Genomic DNA, 23,446 nt, shown 5'->3' with positions numbered 1-23,446 from the left:
GCCTCTTGTGAGACAAGGCACAGAGCACGCAGTTCGGCATTACAGCTACCCTTGATTAAGCCCCAACCACACAGCAAGCACAAGCAGACCCCTTTGAATCAGATCACTTATGGACTCCTCAGCCTTGCCTTTTGGGGGGTGGGAGTAATGTCCTGTACCCATTTCACAGACAAGGAAAGTAAGGCTCAGGGAAGGCAAGCTCCTTGGCCAGGCTCACATAGCAAGGACCTTCTGTGACTGTGATGCCACACTGTCCTCCAGCCCAGGCCTCCTATGAAGTGCGGGGACGTGGAGGTGAGGGGGAGGAGAAGGCATCAGCTCCAGGGCAAGAGGACAGCATGTGACAGCATTTCCTGAGTACCTACCACACATGACCCGTATGACACCCATCCTCATTCGGTCCTCGCCATCCTTTAAAGGAGGTACCACTCTCCCCTAACCTCCGATGGAGGAACTGAGGCCAAGGACACCCAGGGGTGACTGTGTACCCAGCTCAAACTCACTCAAGACAAGTGGGCAACAGAGAGCTAATCAAAATAGAGAAATAGAGAAAAATAGAGCTGTGAAGAGTGTTCTTCCTTCTTGGCCAAGCCCTGAAAGTGCTGGCTGCTCACTTCCCACCAAACCCTGGCAGACAGGATGTAGGGGACAGTCAGCCGGGTGGACTCCAGGGAGCACTCTGCTTTCCAGTGCACCCTCTCTACGCTGGCTGGATGCTGTCACCTCTCCTTGAGATGGCTGGAACCGTGGCAGCCGTGCTGAGTCTATGAGGGGACAAGACGCTGAGGAGAGAGAAGGAAAAGAGAAGGAACCTGGTTTGATCCACTAATCTAAAATATGGAATTTTGATAAAGGGCCAGAGAGCAAATATTTTAGGTTTCGCAGGCCATATGTGATCTCTGTCACATCTTGGCAGTGGGTGGGGAGGGGAGTTTCTTGAAACCTTTTTTGCTTGGTTGGTTGGTTTTACAACCTTTTAAAAATGCAAAAAACTTATTCTTCACTCACAGACTATGTTGGACCTGCACTACGTCCTCCCTGACCATGATGTGAATTATGTAAAGACATACATGTCCTTATTGTTTGACCCACCTTGATGGGGTCTTTTGTTACTTTCAGTATCTTCAAAGGCCTCCTTAGTGACCCAGTGACAGTGGCGTACCAAGTGTTGGTGGGAACGGGGAGCAGCTGAAACTCTCAGAAGGTGAGAAGCAAAATGGTGCGATTACTTCAGAAAACAGCTGGCAGTTTCCTAAAAAGTGCCACTCTGGAAAACAGCATGGAGGTCCCCCAAAAAGCTGAAAACAGAGCTACCCTATACCCAGCAATTGCACTACTGGGTAGTTACCCCAAAGATAAAAACATAGTGATCTGAAGAGGCATGTGCACCCCAGTGTTCATAGCAGCAATGTCCACAATAGCCAAGCTGTGGGAAGAGCCCAGATGTCCACCAACAGATGAATGGATAAAGATGTGGTGTGTATATATATATATATATATATACACCATATATATATATATATATATATGTATATATATATATACACCATATATATATATATGTATATATATATGTATGTGTATATATATGTATATATATATATACACCATATATATATATGTATATATATATGTATGTGTATATATATATATATATACATATATATACATACACACCACATCTTTATCCATTCATATATATATCATATATATATATCATATATATATATCATATATATCATATATATATCATATATATCATATATATATATGATATATATATATGATGGAATATTACGCAGCCATCAAAAATTTGAAATCTTGCCATTTGCAGTGACGTAGATGGAACTAGAGGGTATTGTGCTGACTGAAATAAGTCAGTCAGAGAAAGACAATTATCCTATGATCTCGTTCATGTGCAGAATTTAAGAAACAAACCAGAGGAACATAGGGGAAGGGAGGGAAAAATAAAACAAGATGAAATCAGAGAGGGAGGCAAACCATAAGAGGTTCTTTTAATAGGAAACAGAGGGTTGCTGGGGGGGAGGGAGTGGCGCGATGGGGTAACTGGGTGACAGACATGAAGGAGGGCACGTGATGTGATGAGCACTGGGCGTTATATAAGACTGATGAGTCACTGAACTCCACCTCTGAAACCGATAATACATTATATGCTAATTAACATTAACGGTGTGGACAAATCTCCAGATAATTACATGAAGCCCGAGTGAGCCCTCCAGAGAGCTCAGAGCTCTGGGCAGAATCGTCTTCTCCTATGTTTAAACAGGATGGTTCTACTCCTGAAACTAATGCAACACTATATGGTAACTAACTGGAATTTAATAAAAATGTGAAAAAATGAAAAATAATAATAATAACATAAAAATAATCTTAAGATAAACAAACAGGGCAGTTCTGTTCCTATTAAACCAGCCCCTTCTCTCATCCTCCCAGGAAAGGTCTGATTCATTCTGATGAAACCCCTTTCTCAAGAGGGTCTGAGGGGACACCATCTGCTTCTAACAAGGGAGATGCCGCCTTGCCTCCCCGGGGGGTGGAAGAGTCCCAGAACGCCCCAGTGTGGAAAGTACTGGGGGCGAGGCAGGGACGGACAAGGTCTCCGTGAGAAGTGGGCAAGAGCGGGGACAGGGGTGGGGGCCCGAGTGTTGGGGATGATCCCAGTGCCTCCCGGTTCTTACCCAAACAAGTTCTTTTCAGCCTATGATAATAACTACCGTACTACCTCCTGTCCCCACTGCCAAGTGTTCTCATTTCAAAACAGACTTAATGAGATCCTTTAGACGAAGGACCTCTTTGAGCAACTGAAAATGCGTGCAGTAATGAGACACCCGCAGCGAGTGTCACTTGGTGGAAACCAACTGAACAGAACCAGGTCAGTGGAGGGGGTGGCCATCACTTATGTGCCTCCCGGGGGCCGAGCACAGTGTCCACCAACAGCCCCCCTACGTCCCATCCCCTCTTGAAAGACGAGAAATGTGGGCCTCAGATCTGCTTGCCAGCCTGGAAAGCACAGCCCAGAGTGCGCGGGTGCCAAATCTGGCCTGTCTGTGGATATGCCATGTGACCTTGGGCAAGTGGCTGCACCTCTCTGAGCCTCCAGCACCTGGTCTGTAAAGGAGGATTATAGTAACCGCCTCAGAGGGCTTTTGTGAGGAGGAAGTGGGAAGCCGCCCTGGCATTGCTCAGTACGTAGTAAGCACTTGATGAATATTCGTCCTTATTAACCTGCGGGCAGTTGAAGGGCTGGATTTGAACCCAGGCACCTTCCTACATCCCAAGCTTAGTCTAATTCACTCTTCTCCCTCATCTCCCTCATCTTCCTTTCCCCCTCCATACTCAGCAGTGACCTCACCTCTCACTTCACTGCAAGAAATCGAAGCGGTCGGAGGAGGAAGACCCCACCCTCTCTTGTCCCCTGCATCTGGGACCCCAGCCTGCCTCTCCCTCCCTCTGCCATGGAGGACGGCACCACTTGCCTCCCAGGCCAGCCCTCCTTTTATGCCCCAAGGCACCACCTCTCACCAACTCAGGGAGACCATTCCTGTATCCGACTGCCCCTCGCCCCCGTACAGCCCCCCTGGCCCCCCTCTGCTGGGCCAACCTCCCTGGGAAAGCCCCAACATCACCCATCTTTAAATGCCAGATGGAACCACCTTCAATCCCACCCCCCCCACCCACCCCCCGGTTAGAAAGCTAATGACCTCTGAAACGTACAACGGAACAGAACTCTTGATCCCCGGCCCCAAATCTGCTCCCTCCTCACTCTTGTCTGTTGCAGCACAAGGTGTCACATCCACCACGCTCTCCTGGTCGGAAGCCTGGAACATTCCTCAGTTTCCCCTCTCTCCTCACCATCCCCTCCTTGAACCTATAGCCTGAACCCGACCACTTCTTCCCCACCCCTCCATCCTGCTTAAGCACCAGAGCCAAGCCCTTATCGCCCCCAGCCTCCCTGCTCCACCTTCTACCCCTCTAGGGCTACCCCCACACACAATAGCCTGAATGAGTTTTATTATCCTCCGGGTCATCACATTAGCCCCTTGAGAGTGCTCCCTCAGCTCCTCACTATAACCAGAAAAACTCCTGGCCCTTGAAGCCCCCCACATCCATCCCCCATTTGCTCACTAGCAGGCCAGCCCTATCAGCCTTACTATGGGCCTCAACCCCTCCAAGCTGGTTCCCACCCCAGGGCCTTTGCATGTGCTGTTTCCCCCATACCTGAAACACTCCTCCCCCCGATGCCCACGAGATGGCTCTTTCTTCCAGATCTCTGCTCAAATGCCATGCCCTCTTAGAGCCCCTTCCAGTCTCTGCCACACTATGCTGTTTGATTGTCTTTAGGCATTTATCTGGATTTGCTGTTCTTAGGTAGTGGCTGTCTCTCCCATCAGAACACACGGGCTCTGGTAAGGCAGAGACTGTGCTGTTCTTACTCCACGCTAATGCTCAGGGCCAAGACCAGCATCCGGCACAGAGAAGACAGAGCCTGATGGACAGGAGCCCGGGAGCTGCTGGACAAGCGCTCGCTCGCTAAAGCATGTCAGCCAGCAGAAGACTCGGCAGCAGCTCACCTCTCCACCCCTCACTGCAGAAAATGCACTTCAAAGCCAAAATTCTGTAACTGAGACACCGCGGTTGAAGGTCTAGTGGAGACTATATGAAGGAACGCAATCCACTGTATTACCCAGTCGCCATGGCAACTGAAATCTTCAAGTACGCTTCTCCCTTGCTTCAACTTTTTATGCAGAGATTTCCAAAGGAAATGTTCCGATTCCTTTCTCTGGTGACATTCTACAGAATAGACATCCTCGTTTGGCTCCCGGAGGAAAAAATGCAAAATGTCAGATTCCTATGAGATAAACTAGTTTGCAAAGAAAGATGATTTTCATTCTCAAAGACGTGAGTCTAACTCTGAGCACAGGAACCAAATCCTAATAGTAAAAGCTGCGGGAAGCAGAAGAGCGTTTTGTTGGTAATCAAGCGGTTTAACCTTTGTGAGTTCACTTAGCCATTCAACAAATATTCACTGAATGCCTATGGTGTACCAGGCCCTTGCTGGACTCTGGGGATACAGCAAGGGGCTGAGATGGAGGGATATCTCCCCGCCCTCGTGGAGCCTCGGGTCCAGAGGGATAGACATCCAGTGGAAGAGCATTCCCAGCAAGGAAGAGCAGCAAGTAACACAGTAGAGAAAGGACCAAACTGCGGCATCACGTACATCTATCATTCGTTGGCTGTGTGATCCTGGGCAAGACACCGTGCCTCTCTGAGCCCGTGATAATATGGCAGTAACAATACTTTTGGTTGGGGGTGCTACATGGACCCAATCAGATGACCAAAAAAGAGCCTTGTGTGGCGTCTGGTATACAGCAAGCACTCAATAATTAGTAATCCCTTTTGCCTTACGGAGGAAGAGGGAGTCAGCCCCTGGCAGCTGCTCCCACAGGGGGTCTTAGAAAGGTTTTTGGGGTGTGAGGTTTTCCCCAAAGGAATGCCCGTGCTCTAAAGGACTGGGGGACTCTGGGAGACATCTGAGATTGCAGCTTCAGAGAAAACGTGCAGAAAAGGGTAGAGGGAGAGGACACGGGGGTTGGCCATTGGCTGACTTCATCCGCCCGCTACCCACCTGAGGCTGGAGGCCTGGGAACGTTTCAGGTGGGAAGCCAGGGCGAACCAGCCAAAAATTGAGAGTGGGGGGACACAAAGAGAACCCACCACCATGGGCTTCCCGTCAAATTAGCCATGCACTTGGCAAGGCCGGGGCCTCAGAGACTTAAAGAGAAACATCGAGATCTCTTGATTGAGACGGTGTTGGAGCTAAGGGCTCCAGAGCTCACGAGGCCCAGAGATGAACCCTGAGAAGCCAAGAGCAGGACTACTGTCACGAGCCACCTGCACCCCCTGGATTCTCAGAGCTGGAGTGAGACTCTGGCCGACCATGTGGCCTTGGAGCATGAGGCCAGAGCCCAGGCGTGAGGCTCACACCACATTCATGTGAGAGGGATATGGCCACCCTGTTCTCAGCTTCCAGCCCCCTGCATCCACACCCTCGTTCTTTCGGCCTGAACACCCCCCAACGCCCTCTTTCCTGGTCCACTCACAAAACCTCTAGTCAACCTTCAGAGGACCCAGCAAGTTCACAGCTGGGCACTCCGGCAGACGCCACCTGCCAAGGGCACCAAGACGCCTGCGCAAGCATGTTCATCGCGGCCTCACTCACGGTGCGTGAAACTGGAAACAACCTGTGTGTCTGCCCAGAGGACTCACTCAATTACAGTGCGAGGAGAAACAGCCTTCAGACAGAACGCTGTGCTCACAGGGAAGGATCTCAGGTTTGTGAGAAAAAGAAGAATCAAGGCCTAAAACACCACATACAGCAGAGCAAGGTCTGACGTGTGTCAAAGACGTGCGTGTATACTGGTGGGAGGACACAGGACATTTCCAAAAGGAGACGTCTGAAAACGGTCACCAGTTTTGGGGAGTGACAGCAGGTAGGAAGGGCAGGGAGAGATTTTACTTTAGGACACTATTTGGTGCTAAAATAGTGGACACTATTTGGTTTACCGTGTGTGCATGGACACGTGCATGGACAAAAATTTGGACACTATTTGGTTTACCATGTGTGCGTACCCCCTTTTCAATTAAAAAAAAAAAAAAAAGACTTATTTTTTTAACGGTTGGCCATCACCTGTCTTAAAACTTTGCTCCTTTTACCGAATCTCATCTCGGTGCATGGAGACATTCCAGATATGGCGCGATGGCCCGTGTGCCCATTTATGAGGGGTCCCCCCTCCTCAGAGACAGGGAATGTGGGGATGATGCCTCTGCACCCGTGCCACAAGACTGACACCTCAGGGGCTCGAGGAATGAATGACATTGTCAATGCTCATTTATCTACTTTCACCTCCCGAACAGATTTTCATGTCTCCCAAGTTAAGATTTGTTAAGCATTGGCTACTGTACGCCCGCCAGTTTATACCTGGCGTCTTGCTGCATTGAGTCCATAACCCTCAGGCCTGGCGGGCTGTCCTCATGCTGTCAGCACTGCCCACCCGGGTTCCCTGGATGGGTTGGGGCACCCATCTCCCAGGTTCTGGGGTGCCGACGGCCACAACAACAGACCTCGGCCCACAGGGCAAGAGCCGCCCGGTGGCTCCAAGGTGGGACTCCTCTCTGTGGTGCTGTTCACCCTCCCAGACTCCTCCAGGGATCCGGCTGACTCTCACCCTCTCCAACACTAAATTCTATACATGTGAATCCCTGTCTCAGGCTCTGCTTCTGGAGAACCCAGCCTGAGATGCTGCCTCCCGATCTTGGGGGCAGGCAGGTCTTAAAACACAGTTGCTGGGAATCTGCTGAAATCCTATCTCTGGGAGTGTGCAGCTGTGGCACACGGAGTTTGAAAAAGTAACAGATATGTAGCCAAGATTGGGAAACAGAATCCTGGGGAAAAAAGAAAAAAGAAAAAAAAAAGGGGGTTTCTTACATCCATTTACTTGAAGCCAAAGAGGTAGACTTGAAAACCCTGCTCTCTCAGACCCCAGTGCCTTGATGCTCTTCTGTGCTTGATGCTGAACTGCTGGGGGGTTAACCTGCCTGACCAGTATGAGAACAAGGTAATTTGGGGGGCTGGCTCTGTGTAGAACATTCTCCCTGGCTTCCCTGGCCAGATGCGGCACTAGGATAGAAACCGCTAACATGGTCAGGAAGAGGGGTCTCAGGGTCTGTCCCACTGTCAGACGGCGCTGGGGCTCGGAGTGGTGCCTTGGTCCCACTCAAGGCCAGCCCAGCATGAAGAAAATCGGGAAGCAGCCCTCGGGCAGGCCTTCAGGGACCTCCTGTCCACTGCTGCAGACTGGAGCAACAGAAGTCTGCAGTGAGGCCTGACAGGCAGGGCAGGGGGCAAATCAAGACAGAGGAGGTCCACTTGGCCAGCCTTCCCTTCTCAACCCTTCTCTGGGACGGACCCTCTTACAAAGGTCAGGGCAGCCTGGGAAGCACCTGCTAAGCACCTGCTGTATGCCTGGGCCTGTACTAAGGCCTGAGGAAAGAAATGAACAACATAAGGGCCCTACCTTCCCCCCAACCCCACAAAGTTTCATTTATTCACTCATTCATTCATTATTCATTGAGCACCAACAGACATTTATTGACCACCTACTGTATACCAAGCCCCGTTCCGGGAACTGGGAAACAAATAAACGAGACATTTCTCTTTTCATTCATTCACTCCCTCACTCATTCATTCCGCTGAATGTTCATCAGAAGCGTGAATGGAGGTCAAGCACTGTATTGTGTGACAGGGACACAAAGACCCAGCACGGTCACTGCTCTCAGGCTCAACCAGCGCTCATGTCCTCATTCAGTTCGGTACAGTGGGCACTTATTGAGCGCCTATTCTGTGTCAGGATAAGCCTAAGACAGAACCTCTGCCTTTCTCTGACGGGTTCAGCTCATAAACAAATACTGGGCACCCACCAAATGTCAGACCCTGGAAGGCGGATGAAGGAGCCCCAAGGCTCGCCTGGAGGAACAGAGTGCCCGGTGTTCGCACAGGGTGAGTAAGGCCTTGGTTCCTCCGTGGGGACCATGAGGCCCCACCCGATGGCTCCTCAAAAGTCCCAAGAGAGGCAGGCAGCTGGGAAGTGTGCAGCACGCCCTCCCTGCGGGCCGCAGTGGGGAGAAGGGGTTATCAGGGCGCGGGGCCGGGGGAGCGCTCAGCACACGGGGAGAGAAACTGTCGGGGATGAGCACCAAAGGCGAGCATGGCTGAGCAGGGACGAGATGAATCAGACACCTAAGTGAGAATTTTCAAGAATTCAAGGAATATTCTAAGTTTAGAGAAGGAAGGGGAAAAATAAGTCAGCCCACAACTTCCGACTGTGGCAAGATCACCACCAAACTGTGCCAGCAGCCTTGTTGATTTCCCTCCGTTCCCCCACCCTCTCAGGCCAACTGTGTCGGGAAAACAACAGGCTTTGAAGCCACCCGCTCCCGGGGCCTTGGGGAGGACCCCGCAGGTTCATCCGCGTGAGACCCTGAGCATACAGTGAGTGCTCAATAAATAATACCCGGTCATGTGTCCTTTGACCTATGGCCACGGTGGCTTTGAAAAATGGCTGCAAGCTGTTTGACACGCTTCCCATTGAAAGGTGGAGTCCACGACCCTGCCTCCTGAATCCACTTCGATCCGCAGAGAACAGCAGAAGGGACACTGTGTCCCTCGTAACACCACTGGGCCACAGCACCTGCTCGGGGCGCCCTGCCCAACGTCGTGGGGAAGCATGCTGCAGTGGCCACATTTGGGTGCCCACTCAAGCCCAGCTTCCGAATCATCATGGGCCCTAGACGGGGAGATGAGAAGCCTCTGGATGATCCCAGCCCACAGCCATTTGGGGCTCCCAGCGGACCTCCAAGTATCATGGAGCAACTGTCCCCACCGAGCCCTGCCCTGTTTCCAGACCACCAAACACTATGAGCGTCATCAGTGGTGCCTGGTTTCCATGCTTTGGAGTGGTTCCTTGAGACCACAGATTCCTGCCTATCTGAGTCCCTGCCCTGAGGACCTCACACAATCCGAAAGGATCCACTAAACCAGAATGCATGGGACAACTTGATAAACTGTAAAGTTCTGTGCACACGGGAGCCCCCCAGCCTCAGCACTTACGATATGGGAGGGCTCTGCTGCTTTCCTGAGCCCACCAAACTTGTTGCCCTGTATCCAAGGTTGCCTGCTCCCCTGGCAGCCTGGGAGACTCTGCAGGCTACCGGGGCTGACCTGAACCCATGGGGCAGGTCAATGCTTTGTTCCCAAGACAGGACTTAGGTCATCCCTCCAGGAGGAATGAACTAGAGGACAAAGGCTGCTTTCATGGGCCCAGGCTGCTCTCGGCAAACATGGGCGTTGGGGAGTAGACCAGGGAGCAGGAGGCCCCTGGCACGCCCCCCTGGGAAGGTGGCCAACAGGCCACCAAGCTGGGCAGCACTGGGGTCCAGGGAAGGCCTTCCCTCCCCATCTGGGTCTTTTCCAGCTGCACCTATGACAAGGACGGGGCAGAGTCCAGACAGGCAATGAGGAAATATTTGGTAAATTCAACAGAATGTGAAAGATTAGAAGAGGCACCTTCAGGACTGCAGTCGAATTATAAACATAAATGGACATGGAGCCAGCCAGCTCCATGCAATGTCTTGCCGTGGACCCGATCCCAGCTCCACTGCTGATCTGCAAACCACTATACCTCTCTCGGAGCCTCAGTTTCAGCATCTGTGAAACGGGGATGATAATAGAACCTCCCTTCCAGGACGTCATGAGGATAAAATAAAGCAATGCAACTTGCTTTGCCTGGTGCCCGGCTGCTAGGGCTGGACTGTGTACATTTCCCCAACATCTGTATGCTGGAGCCCCAGTCCCGGGACCGCAGAATGTGATATATGGGGCTCAAAGCCTTTAAAGAGGGAATTAGGCTAAAAAGAAGCCATTTAGGATGGGCACCCATCCAGTCTGAGCAGTATCCTCACAAGAAGAGGAAATCTGGACACACAGAGATGCCAGGGCACGTAGGCAGAAAGGGGAGACCATGGCGGGGACACGGGGAGCAGGCGGCAAGCCAAGGACAGAGGCCACGGAAGAAACCAGACCTGTCGACACCTTGACCTTGGGACTTCCAGCCTCCAGAACTGAGAGAAGTACGTTCCTGCCATTAAGCCCCTTGGGCTGTGCTATTTTGATAGGGCCGTCCTGGCCAGTATAGACACTGGCCCCATAGGAAGAAATAAACAAACATCTCCTATTACCATATTATACGTTTATATTATAACCATAAAATAATATGAGGTTAATATGAATGTGCTTGTGTTTTATGAAGATATGTTTAATACAAAATATTGACATAACATTAAATAGAATACATCTGCAGTCTTCTCTCCCTACGTCAGAGTTTCTACATAAAATAATAGACTTTTTTAAAGATTTATTTATTTATTTGAGAGAGAGGGAGAGAGCATGAGATGGGGGAGGGTCAAAGGGAGAAGCAGACTCCCTGCTGAACTGGGAGCCCGACGTGGGGCTCAATCCTGGGACTCCAGGATCATGACCAGAGCCGAAGGCAGTGGCTCAACCAACTAAGCCACCCAGGCACCCAAAATAACAGGTTTTCTTAAAAAGAAAGTAAGATCTTTTTTGTTTTTAATTTTTTTTAAGCAAGATGTTTTCAGAAACTAATCTTGACGACCTTCTCATGCATACGTTACCTCCCACTTCAGGGAATATTTACATTGTGTCCTTCAGGATGCAAAGAAAGACACCCTCAGATGTCCCACCTCTTCCCGAGGAAGAGGAACCAAGGCCTTATTCACACTGTGCGAGCATGTGCTGGTCCTACTGCCCCAGTGGCCTTCCCCTCTCTGGTCCCACTCAGCCCAGAGCAGGCACTCCCTACAGGTGCACAGAGCTGATTCTGATCAAGCCAATGACCGCATCTCAGAGATGAAGACGCTGGGCCCCACACAGAGAGGGGCAGTGACTGGCACGAGGTCACACAGCTGGGACCACACCCCAGGACCCTGGCTCCTCGGCTGCCTCCCCACGTTATCAGTTCTGGCTCCAACATGGAAACCAGACATTCATTTGGCTTGAAAGTCCCAACTCCAAGTCTGTTTGCGGCTCTGGGAAAAGCCCATTGCCTGCTAGGGACAAAAGTGGGTGGTGGAACGGCATGAGCCTGCATCAGGTTTTTCACTCCTCTAATGGTCTGAAGCCAGATCTGCTGCTCTCACCCCCATCCCCCCAAAAGTAGGTGCAACTTCTCTCCGAGCACCAACATCCTAGGATTTAGCAAAACTGACCCAACCCCCCCCCCCCACCTCGATCACTTAAACTCCATACTATACCCCTTCCTCCATACTGGACTGAAATAACAGGGGCCAGGGGCCAGCTGGCTCACCCCACCGAGACTAATCTGGGTGGTGACAGTTTTCATGACTCCTCGGGCTCCGTGGGCCTTCGAACTCAAACTTTGGTCGACTTAGGGGTGCAGAGAGAGACCATGGGCTCCCGGGGGGAAAAAACCCTATTCCAGAAACCTGGATCTGAGGCCTCCCTGCTGTGCGACCCTCAGACAAGTCAGGTTTCCTTCAGTGTCTCCATCTGCACATGGGACAGTTCGGGCACCTGCCTCATTGGAGAGGGTTATATCCGCTCAGGTGTGTAAAGGGCACAGCCTTGCATTGCTTTTTAAAAGGCCACCCCTGTGCAAAGTGATTTGTTGGAACAAGAGCGCCCTCTAGCGTCTCAATCTAGAAATCATGCTGTCACTGAGGCAGCCAGTGAACGTCCGTCCGGGGTCACGTCTGCTCAAGTAGCAGTGCCACGTAGGAAAGGTGAACAGCTCCCCCCCCCCCGCCCCCATTTTGTGCCTACCGTGTGCCAGGTGCTCTCCCTACTGGTCTCCGCCATGAGATGCTTACATAAATCCCCACTGAGAAAGGGGGATTTCTCATCCCCAGAGAGAAAACAGATTCAAAGACATGAAGCCACTCAATCCAGGTCACACGGCACCGAAAGGCTGGGTTTAAACCTGAAGCTCCGCTCTTTACTGGACCTCTAGAATCGGGAGATTGTGCACAGTAAAAAACTTTAAGGTGAGTCCAGTCCAATATTCATTATATAGAGAAACTGAAGCCCAGAGAGGGTAAGGAATTGCCTTGGGGTCACAGCAATCACGCTCGGGACTCCTGGCTCCCAGACGTGTTTTGCCCACACGCCCACCCCTCCAAAGCTTCTACCCTGCACTTATCATTCCTTCTGGCCGTCCCAGAATTGGCATGACCCTTTCAACTGCTGGAAGTTCTGGAATGTCTGAAACTCGGCGACGGCTCCTGCAGGACAGCCTGTAAGCATGCCATCCCAGAGTAGGCTTCGTTTCAGCCAGCCGCTAAAGAATCCCACCATGTGGGCTTGGCATTTTAACCCTCAGGGGAGGTCCTTTAAGATGCTCACCCAAGCCTCAACCACCGTGAAGCACAGACAGTGTGGGAATTACCCTTCCCGTTGTACAGAAGGGGAAAGTAAGGCTGGGGAGAGGAGGGGGACTGACACGCATGTCTGATAAACCTTCTCCACTCTCCAAGTCCAAAGCCAAGTCCTGATCTGCCTCCAAGACCCACCCACCTGCATTTTTCCTCATGGAAGTCAGTGGCAGCTTTGTCCTTCCAATGGTTAAGCCCCAAACCCTCAGTGTCTTCAGGACTCTTCTCTTTCCCTCCCACCCCCATCCAATCCACCAGCGAATCCTGTGGCTCGATGTTCCAAACAGACCCAGAACCTACCCCCCTCCCTCCTCCTCCTCTCCCACCCCTGGTATGAGCCACCACCGTGTCCCAGTGGGACACCTGCAGTGGCCCCTCGCCGTGCTCTCTCCTCCTGCCCTGGTCCTGCTTCAGCGTGCTCCCTGCACAGCAGCCGGAGGGATCCATTCAAACCCAACCCACATGGGGTCACTTGACGCGACACCCCTCCAAAGATCTGTCACCTTCCCAGCACAAAGCCACCTCCTTCATGTGACCTCAGGGCTCTGCACCCCTTGCTGCCGACTCTCCTCCCTCCCTCACTCTTCTGCAGCCACCCTGGCCTCCTTCCAGGTGCACAGAAGCGCCTGTGCTCGCTCGGACCCCAGGGCCTCTGGGGTCACATTCTCAGGGAGGCCCCCCCACCTCCAGCTGCACCCATCTAAGTCCTCTGGAGCTTTCTTACTTGCTTACTTCCGTCTTTCCACAGCACACTCCACCCCCTGACAGGTTATCCAGGTTTTTAGGTATCCTGACCATTGTTCATGGCCTGAACCCACCAGAATGCTGACCCCTGAGGCAGTCACCTTTGCCCATCTTGGGGTTCACTGATGTATCCCACTTAGATCAAGATGGGGCACATGTGGTTTTTTCTTTTCTTTTAAAGATTTTTATTTATTTGAGAGACAGAGAACGAGCAGGGGGAAGTGGCAGGCAGAGGGTAAAGCGGGCTCCCTGCTCAGCAGGGAGCCCAATACCAACAAGACTCAATCCCAGGACCCTGGGATCATGACCTGAGCGAAGGCAGATGCTTCATTGACTGAGCCCCCAGGCGCCCATGTGTTTAACTGAACTGAATCAAGGGCCTGTGAGTCCAAGTGGCTTCCAGTGCGAACACTTATTCAAGACCTACTTCGTGCCGGCTTTGTTTGCATTTCCTTTTTGAGTCCTCAGGTCGTCCCACGCGGGACGGGCTATCATCAGTCTCACACTATGGATGGCAAACTGACTTTGTGAGAGGTTAAGAGATTTGCCCACAGCCCCCACGCTCCATGAGTAAGCGGCTCAGCGGGGATCAGAAGCCAGACGTGCCTGACTCCAAGACCCTGTTCTCTGCTCTGCAACTTGGCTTCACACTCACGGCTCGAGTCAGACACATCCTCTCGTGACGCAGGCCGTCCTGTGGCCCGAACCCCAGGCCCAAGTCCAACAGCACGAAAAGAGCCAGTTCTTCTATTTCGGCCACAAACACTGGAAGGCCAACCCGGGCCCTCAGCACACCCTGAAGGCGCCGAGATCTAAGACTCAGAAGCTGGTAATAAAAACGACAGGAGCAATGGTGATGGTTGGCGGGCTTGTGCTGAGCGCCAGGCACCACGTTCAAGCTCACCGCCAGCTCATCCTCACAACACCTCCGACGCACTAAGTCAGTCGGGAGGATCGGGGGGGTCCCTGAGCCCATGTCTATCGGGCAACCAGCAGACGCCAGGCACTGCGCCAGGGGCTGGGGACTCAGCAGTGAATTCAGCACATGAGCTTTAAGGTCAGACTTCCCAAGTTCAAATCCAAGCTCTGCCCCTTATGCACTTTTGAATATTGGGCGGGTACTCAACCTCTTGGAATTTCTGTTCTCTCAAATGTGAAATAACCATAATACCCACCTCCTGGGTTGGTTGAGGGTTGTCACGATGCCACCTGTGGGTGAACCTGGAGGGAGAAGACTTGGACATGCACGCCCTGGACTCCTGGGGGCAGGGATGGGGCCGAGTGAGGGATGTAGCGAAATAAACAAATAGCAAGGAAGCCCCAGGCAAAGAACAGCCAATCCCACCACATTGAGATGTTTGGACATTTTTCCATTAAAAACAAAAAAATCTGGTCATGGAGTCAAGTGTGGGGAGATGAAGCTTGCTGGCCGACCACAAGGACAAACAAAGTGGTTTTCCCCAACATTCCATGGAGACCAGGCCATGGAACCACCAACCCTGACGGGGAGGAAAGGGCAGGTGAGGGACCGGCGCACAAAAGCACAGGGGACCGACCTTGATCTTGGGCTCCATGTCTCCCAGCGTCTTCCAGAAGCAGCTGTCAGAAGCAACCTTCTGGTGACCCCCTTTGCTGTGAGTGACACAGAGGAGGAGCAGGTGGCCGGCCACAGGTCAGCCTCCCAGGCTCACCAGGCCTGGGAAAGTCCACGTGTGCTGGGGGCTGGGGGCCTGGGGTGTCTTTGCCACTATATCAGAGGTGTCTCCACCCCCCCCCCCCGCAAAAGAACATCTAGAAACAGAGCACCCATTCCAAGTCCAGCCTCGTGGCAGGGATACTAATGCTCCTTATCTCGGCGAATCCTCACCACAGTCCTTCAAGGTGGGGCTGGCCACCCCCACTTCCAGATAGGGAAACCAAGGCCCACAGCAGGAATGGGACTTGCCTTTGGCAAAGCTGGGATTCCAAGCCAGGGCCCTCTCCCTCCAGAACCCAGCAGGGCCCGGTGCAACATACTACTCTCGCCTTCTACCTTGCAAAACGTGGTGAATAAAGAACCCTCCTGTAGGCTGGCAAGTCACCTCAATCCTGTGGGCCTCAGTTTCCCCTCTGAGAAACCAGGAGAACGGGCTCCGGGAAGTAGTTAAAGTGACACACAGGGAGAGCTGGCCTCCGTCAGACACAGGCTCTGACAATTCCCAGCTGGGGAAGCTTGGATGAGCTGCTTAACCTCTCTGGGCCCCAGTTTTGCTAACTGCAGAACAAGGGTGATCATGAAATTTACCCGCGGGGTTCTCATGAGGATAGAATGAGACATCCATGAAAAGCACTAAGCCCAGGATATCGTAAGTTCTTGGTACAAATGATGGTGGTGTTGATGGCCATTATTAATTATTATTCTTAATTACAGGGGCGCTTGGGTGGTTCCGTTGGTTAAGCATCTGCCTTTGGCTCAAGTCATGATCTCAGGGTCCTGGGATCGAGCCCCACGCTGGGCTCCCTGCTCAGAAGGGGGAGCCTGCTTCTCCCTCTCCCTCTGCTGCCCCTCCTGCTTGTGCTCTCTCTCTGTATCAAATAAATAAATAAAATCTTTTAAAAAATTACTATTATTATTTTACCAGCGCTGTCACTACTGTCGTCAGTGACAACCTAAACCAGCAGCCTGATATCAATGCCTCCCCGCCAAAGGCCACCAGCCTCGGGACTGTCTGGCTAGGTTATCCCAGCAGCAAAGGAGATTAAGTATCTCAAAAGAGCCCAGCCACCAGCTACAGTTACTAATGATGTGAAACAGAAATAGTCGCACCCCTGTTTCCCAGCTGATGCTGGCTGGTGACAGGGCCTGACGGTGGGGTCGGGCAGTCTCTCCCCCCAGAAAGAACTGCAGCTCTGTGGCGGACTCGGGCCACCGACAGGAAGCCACTGACGTCCGACCAACAGATGACAAGTCTGCGGAAACCTATGGCAGCCCACGCTCGGCCCCCAAGAAGCTGACTTAGGAGAGAACCTGAGAAGTAAATAAAGATTTAAGGCTACGCGTGCACTTGTTGTGATGAGTATGGCTGGGGGGGGGGGGGGCGGTGGCGGTGCAGTGCACGGAAATGTCAAATCACTATATGGTACACCTGGACCTAAGATCATGACGTGTGTCGATTAACTGGAATTTTATATGAAAACTGAAACAGATTTAAGGCTGAGGATGTCTAAGTTGGTTGCGTATGGTAAGCGCCCGAGAGAGCCTCCTGTCCAGCCACGGGTAAACTGGCTAATAAATCAAGGCCGGTGACAAGGGCGTGTACTCAGCAGCCATTAAACGTCATGTCTACAAAGTGTTTTTAAGTGGCACAGGCCAATGTCCGTGTTCTCGGTGGGCAAGCACTCACTGGACCAGCCACTTTTAAGCCCAGCCACTGCTAAGGGTGAAACTTACAGGCAAAGTACAAGCAACGTTTTCTCAACCTCAGGGCTGTAGACGTTTCCGGATCACTCTCTGCGGTGGGGTTTTGGGGCTGGTTGGGTCAGCCTGTGCACTCCAGGATGGTTAAGCAGTATCGCTGGGCTCCCCCCACCAGAGGCCAGGAGCAGTCCCCCACTCCCCTCTGCTGGGACAAAGAACATCACCAGATATTGCCAAGTGGCCCTGGATGGGAACCACTGGAGGAAAGTTAGTTCATCGTTTCATTAAGAGTGTTGCACCAAGGGGCGCCTGGGTGGCTCAGTGGTTTAAGCTGCTGCCTTCAGCTCAGGTCATGATCTCAGGGTCCTGGGATCGAGTCCCACATCGGGCTCCCTGCTCAGCGGGGAGCCTGCTTCCCTCTCACTCTCTCTGTCTGCCTCTCTGCCTACTTATGATCTCTCTCTGTCAAATAAATAAATAAAATCTTTTAAAAAAAATTTAAAAAAAATTAAAAAAAAAGAGTGTTGCACCAATTTCTGGCTTTGGAGAAATGTATGGTGGTTACATTAAGATGCTAACATGGGGGATGAGCTGGGTGAAAGGGTCTTAGGAACTCCCATACTGTCCCTGCCACATTTCTATAAATTAAAAAGTAACTTTTAGGGGCACCTAGGTGGCTCAGTGGGTTAAAGCCTCTGCCTTCGGCTCGGGTCATGATTCCGAGGTCCTGGGATCGAGCCCCGCATCAGGCTCTCTGCTCGGTGGGGAGCCTGCTTCCCCCCCTCTCTCTGCCTGTCTTTCTGCCTACTTGTGATCTCTGTCTGTCAAATAAATAAATAAATAAATAAATAATCTTTTTTAAAAAAGTAACTTTTAAAAATTAGGGTAATGGGGGTGCCTGGGTGGCTCAGTGGGTTGAATATCTGACTTGTTTTTGGCTCAGGTTGTGATCTCAGGGTCCTGGGGTCAAGCCCCATGTTGGGTTCTGTGCTCAGCGAGGAGTCTGCTTTAAGATTCTCTGTCTCCCTGTGCCCCTACCCCTGCACTCTCTCTAAAATAAATAAATAAAATCTTTTGTTTTAAAAAATTAGGGTAATGGGACAATGAACGGGGAGGAATGCAACTCTGTTGCAGAAATGGGGAGAGAAGCCCCCCGCCCCCCACCACCCAGGTCCCTGTGCAATAGCCTGTGGCTAGCCGGTCATTCTCAATCTGATGGTAGGTTTCCAGGAAAGAGGAAGAGCTAACATTTGCTAAGGAGTAGCTTCCAGGCTTCAGAAATAAGCTAGAAGTTTCGCAGGAATGTCCCAGCAAGAAAATGAGGAAGACGGTGGGTCCCCACTTCGCAGATGAGGAAGCTGAGGTCCGGTGAGGTCAAGTGGCCGGCCCAATGCCATCTGGCTCTGTTACAGCCCAGAGCTGAAGCCTGAGGATTTTCCACATTCACAAGCTTTCTCAAAAGCTCAGCAAGCAGGAGTTTCCAGCTTAATGTTCCAGACACAGGGCTAATCCCGTTACCGGAGGGGCCAGGCTGCATCCAGCGAAGTGGAGGGATGGACAGACTGTGGGTAAGCACAGAGCCAGCAGTGGGAACACGTGGCATCTCGATACTCCAGGATCTGGTCACTCACAGGTGGGGGGCAGATAAGGAGCCGCGTCTCCATCCACCTGTCCCCTGCAGCTGCCCCCATGATGCTGACAGCATCCTCCCTCCTCCCCCCTCCCACCAGCCAGGCTGAACTTGAGCACGCCCAGGACTCCTGCCCTTTGCCACACCCACCCCAGCCCTCCGCATGCACAGGCCATTCCCTCTGTTCCTCTGCCGGATACACCTTCCCCCTGCCCAGCTGCTAGCATCACCCGCCAGCTCCTGCCTATCCTCCTGTGCTCAGCCGGGGCTCTCCTGAGCCCCCCACCCCGATGAGTTCATGCCGTCCACAGCTCTGCACACTGCCTCATCCTAATACCTGTGTGGTCTTTGTTCCAGTTCCTTGTATGCGGCGTGTGGCCCCACAAGGCTCAGGGACCACGCCCAGCTAGCTCACCCCTCCAGTCTGGGCATCTCACATCTCTAAGCATGTGTTAAGTGAAGCTCTGCCAGATTGTGGTATGGCCAGCGCACACATCAAGCTCCAGGCTCCCGGGGGTGGGGCATCGTATCTGTGACCTCTGCATTTCTGATTCTGACACCAATTCCAACGTGGATGTTTTTTCCCAACACCCCCCAAGCAAGTCTCTGATGCCAAACTGGGTGTCCTACAATGTCAGCTCCATTCTGACACCAACAGCCTGAGGGGGGCACCAGATCCCACAGGTTAAGGGCGGGGTTCCGCAAGACTGCCCTCTCCATTGCCATGCCGATCCCAAGTCCCGACTGTCACCTGGGTCTCTGGGCCTCTGGCTATGGATCAGGGGTTTCCACGACCTCCTCCTTGCATTCAATTAATTGGCTGGAGCGGCTCACAGGACTCGGGAAAACATGTTACTTACCACTTTATTATAAACGGATGGAACGTGTGAACAGCCAGATGGAAGAGGGTATGGGGCAGGGTATGGGGAGAGGGTACAGAGCTCCCCGTTCTTTGAGCTAGTTCATACCGCTCTAAGGACATGTGTCCACAACCCAGAAGCCTCCCCTCCTTTCAGGCGGGTGGGGGACTTATGGAGACCTCATTACATAGGCATAACTGATTAAATCATTGGCCATTGCCAACTCATTCAACCAGCCCCTCTCCCCTCCCTGGAGGTCCTGGGTGGGAGTGAAAGTTGGAATCCTCAAATCATAGGGTTGGTTCCCCTGGCAACCAGACCCCATCTTTCTGTGGGGTCCAAAAGTCACCTCATTAACATAACATCAAGACACCTTTATTGCTCCTTATCACTTAAGAAATTCCAGGGTTTTAGGGGCTTTGTGCCAGAAACGGGAAGGAAGACCAAATATGTATTTCTTATTATAAATCATAATATCACAACCTCCCTAACAGCAAAGCCCAGAGCCTGACACACACCTGGGCACATCAAAGTCATCAGGACCCTGTGGATAATGGGATTCGAAAGCACAAATGATTATGGGGGACAGTTTTCTTCCTTCGTAAAGGAAAAGAGGAAAAACCCTCTTCAGGATTTTTCAAGTTTTCTACCATGTCCATATGTTATTTTTATAATTTAAAAAAACTAAAGTAAATCAATAAATGTTGCCTTGCATTTAAAATGTGACAATCTCCAAACATCAGTGATCACAGGATATGGACTGGGAGGGTCTCCTGTTTTTCAACTGCTGGTGGGAGCTGAGGAGGAGGGAGCACAGACGCCGGGGAGAGACGGGTGTAGAATAATGTTTCCTAAAGTTGTATTTTTAGGAGCTCCGGAAAATTCCCTGGGTGAGAAGGCATCTGAAATATTTGCAAACATTCAGCAGGGGGATAAATAATATTTCCCAAGTCTTTCCCTTCTGGGCGTTCTCAACCTGGTGGCAAATGTTCAAGAAAACTCTGAGACCCACTCAGGACAATTCCCGGCAAAGCCCCTCTGTTCACAGAGCCCTGATAAAGGTCACCTAACCCACCCCCCACCATCACCTACGGCCCCCACCCCACAGTTTCACAGACGAGGAGACAGGCCCAGAGAGGTGCAGTCACTTCCCCGGTCACACAGAGCACGTAAGAGTCAGAACAAGATCTGAAAAACCACGCTGTATCCCACAAAGCATTTCCGTGTAGATCCCCCAACTTTGGTACGTCACCAGAAAAAGTTGTGGGTTTTTTTCCCCCCTGTTACATAGAGAAGAGAACGCAATGCAAGTATTCTAACTTTTTACTTTTGCTTACTAAGTTCACTGAAAGAAAAGCAAAATCTATTCTTTTCATCTCATAAAGGACAGGATGTTTTCACACACAAAGGCGAGAGGGATATAATTTCAGAATAAAGAAGAGTCCTTTAAATCAAAGAAATATCACTTTCAGAAAGCCTCCCTGGGGCTGTCCCTGTTTTTCTTGTTTTCCCAAGGACCGGAGGGGAGGCCGCTTCCAACCGGCTCCGGCTCCCGGGGGCCAGCCATCGTGACCATCTGGGCTCTGTGCTCTTCTAAGCCTGCTCTGCTTCCCAAACCAAACCTCCAACCCTTTCCCCAACACTCCCTCCGCCTGGAAACCACCACCCTTTTGCAAGAAAACAGAGACCCTACTTGCCAGACAGAGCCCGAAAGCCAACCTTGCGGAGGCAGGAGAAGAAAAAGCACGTCCGTGCCTAGCGGGCCACACTCACCCAGAGGTACTGTAAGAACTTCAGCAAGCTGGGGCAGTAGTAATACTCCATTTCTGGTGTCCTGGGGGTAGGCTGCCAGCACCGTGCCCACTTCCAGTTTTTCTCTGGAGGAGGCGGCTCTTCCCGCTCGGCTGGTCACGCCGGAGTCAAGTTCAAGGCGCCATGAATCATTCAGAGGCCGTCTGGCAGCCAGGGGACCAGCCAGACGCCCCGCTGATGGCCACGGCCACCTCTGCAGTGGGGATGTCACTGCTCAGGTCCCGTGAGCCTGGACTGGAACATCTCCGGTGGCTGGGCTGTAGGGGGCGGGTCCAGGGGCGGTTCCTCCCAAACCCAGCTGAGCTGTCTGGACCCCTGGGCTCTCCCTGCCTCCGGGTGCTCTGGGTACAGAGGGTTTCTTAGGCGTGTGGCAGGAAGAGCCAGTGTGTACATGTGTGTGTGCGTGTGTGTGTGTGTGTGCCTGCATGCACTTCCGTGTGTGAGTGCAACTGTGTAAATGTGTTTTATGAACAGGTATGTGTGTGTGCTTGTGTAAGCGTGTCTCAGTGTGCGGTTCCTCCCCCAGACCACACACCGAGAGGCAGCTCCCCCATCCAACTCCTCACACGGAAAGGAACTAAATCAGCTCAGACGATCCCATCAGTATACACAGCCCCTCCCGGCTCTGATCAAGTTCCTTCTGGCTCAGCTAAGCATCTAGCCCTGGAAGGAAGGCCTGGTTGTCCCCATTTTTACAGAGGGGGGAAACTGAGACCCAGAGAATGGTAGGGACCTGGTCAAGGTTACATGGCAAGTTGGAAACTGAGACAAACCCGGAACCTCAGCCTTCCAAACACAAGTTCTGGGTTTGGTCCACTCCTGTGGGCAGTGGGAGATACCGAGGAAGGGAGAGACAGCTCCCAGAGTCACCATGTGCAAGAAGCATCCGTTTGCAGAGATTGAAAATGCAAACTGTAGCACATCTGAGGCCCAGCTCAGGTGGCCTTTCTTGGATGTTTCCTTCCAAACACATTAATCTCGGCAAGTCCCTCCACCTCCCTGAGCCTCAGTCACCCCTTCTGTAAAATGGGATGGATTATCCCTGCATTTCAGGGTTTTGCAAATTCAGTGACGTGTAATATAAATATCCAGTTTCATCCACACAGCACGTCCATGGGGAGGCATTACCACCCACCAGCCAGATGAATAAACCGAGACTCCAAGAGGCAAAGGGAGTTGTCCCAGGTGAGTGGCTGCCAAGCCACAAGGCAGACCCAGGGCCTTCTGCTCAAGACCACTTCCTAGCCTAGGTCAGCCCCAGAGATGGGCACACAGTCAGCATGCCACCCAGGAGCCGCGCCTGAGGCGGGCCTGCTCCTTCCCCTCAAGGAGAGGGAGGGGTACGGCCCTTGGCAGAGACCTTGGCTCAGGGCCAGGCTCCCACCCTCCAGACCCCTGAGCCCATCTGCACTGCACACCAGCCCCACCACCCAGGGCCAGGCTGAGCAGCTGACAGGAAGCCGCCTGAACCCCACAGGGGAGAGCTGAGCTCAGCAGCCCAGGAAACCATGGGGTGAACTTCAAAGCTCTTCAAAAGCAGGCCTGTGGCTTCATCCATTCTTGGGACCCCACATCTGGGAGGCGATGGGTCCCAGCTGCTCACTGCCCGCCTGACCGTCAGTCGGGGGGCTGGTTCCAAATGTGGGTACAGCTGAAGATACAGCTAGGCCCTGCTCGCTGACTGACAGGCTGATGGTAGAGTCAGAGGGTCATTCCAGCTGATGGTACCGCCGGAGGACACGGCCCCACTCGCTGGCTAGTGGTGCCGTCGCAGGGCTGACCCCCGCCGGCCGGCTGCCAGCTGGGGGGAGGGGGTGTGTGTGCTGACTGACTGAATGATGGTAAAGTCTACCTGAGGGGCTAACAGAACAGCAGGACAGGTGTCCCTTGCCGACTGACACACCAACTATCCACCACCCCGACAAGGGGAGGCTGCTGAGGGCCAACCATTCCTCT

General features: G+C 52.3%; 1 protein-coding gene across 5 annotated transcripts in view; it reads right to left on the bottom strand.

Moving 5' to 3' along the window:
• Positions 1 to 23,446, bottom strand: part of KIAA1671 (KIAA1671 ortholog) — a 186,147-nt gene that overhangs the window by 73,961 nt on the left and 88,740 nt on the right. Inside the window, exon 1 of one of the 5 annotated variants that reach the window (XM_046025956.1) lies at positions 21,452 to 22,079. The exons of the other annotated variants lie outside the window; for them this stretch is intronic. Within the exon in view, the coding sequence (XP_045881912.1) occupies positions 21,452 to 21,502 (51 nt within the window). The 5' untranslated portion in view covers positions 21,503 to 22,079. Of the gene's footprint in view, positions 1 to 21,451; positions 22,080 to 23,446 lie in introns of those variants that run through there. 5 annotated transcript variants of the gene reach the window in all.

This window comes from Meles meles, chromosome 12, assembly GCF_922984935.1.
Source record: "Meles meles chromosome 12, mMelMel3.1 paternal haplotype, whole genome shotgun sequence".
NCBI lineage: Eukaryota > Metazoa > Chordata > Mammalia > Carnivora > Mustelidae > Meles > Meles meles.
The sequence above is the reverse complement of the archived record's forward strand: the minus strand, read 5'-3'. Positions and strand labels throughout refer to the sequence as shown.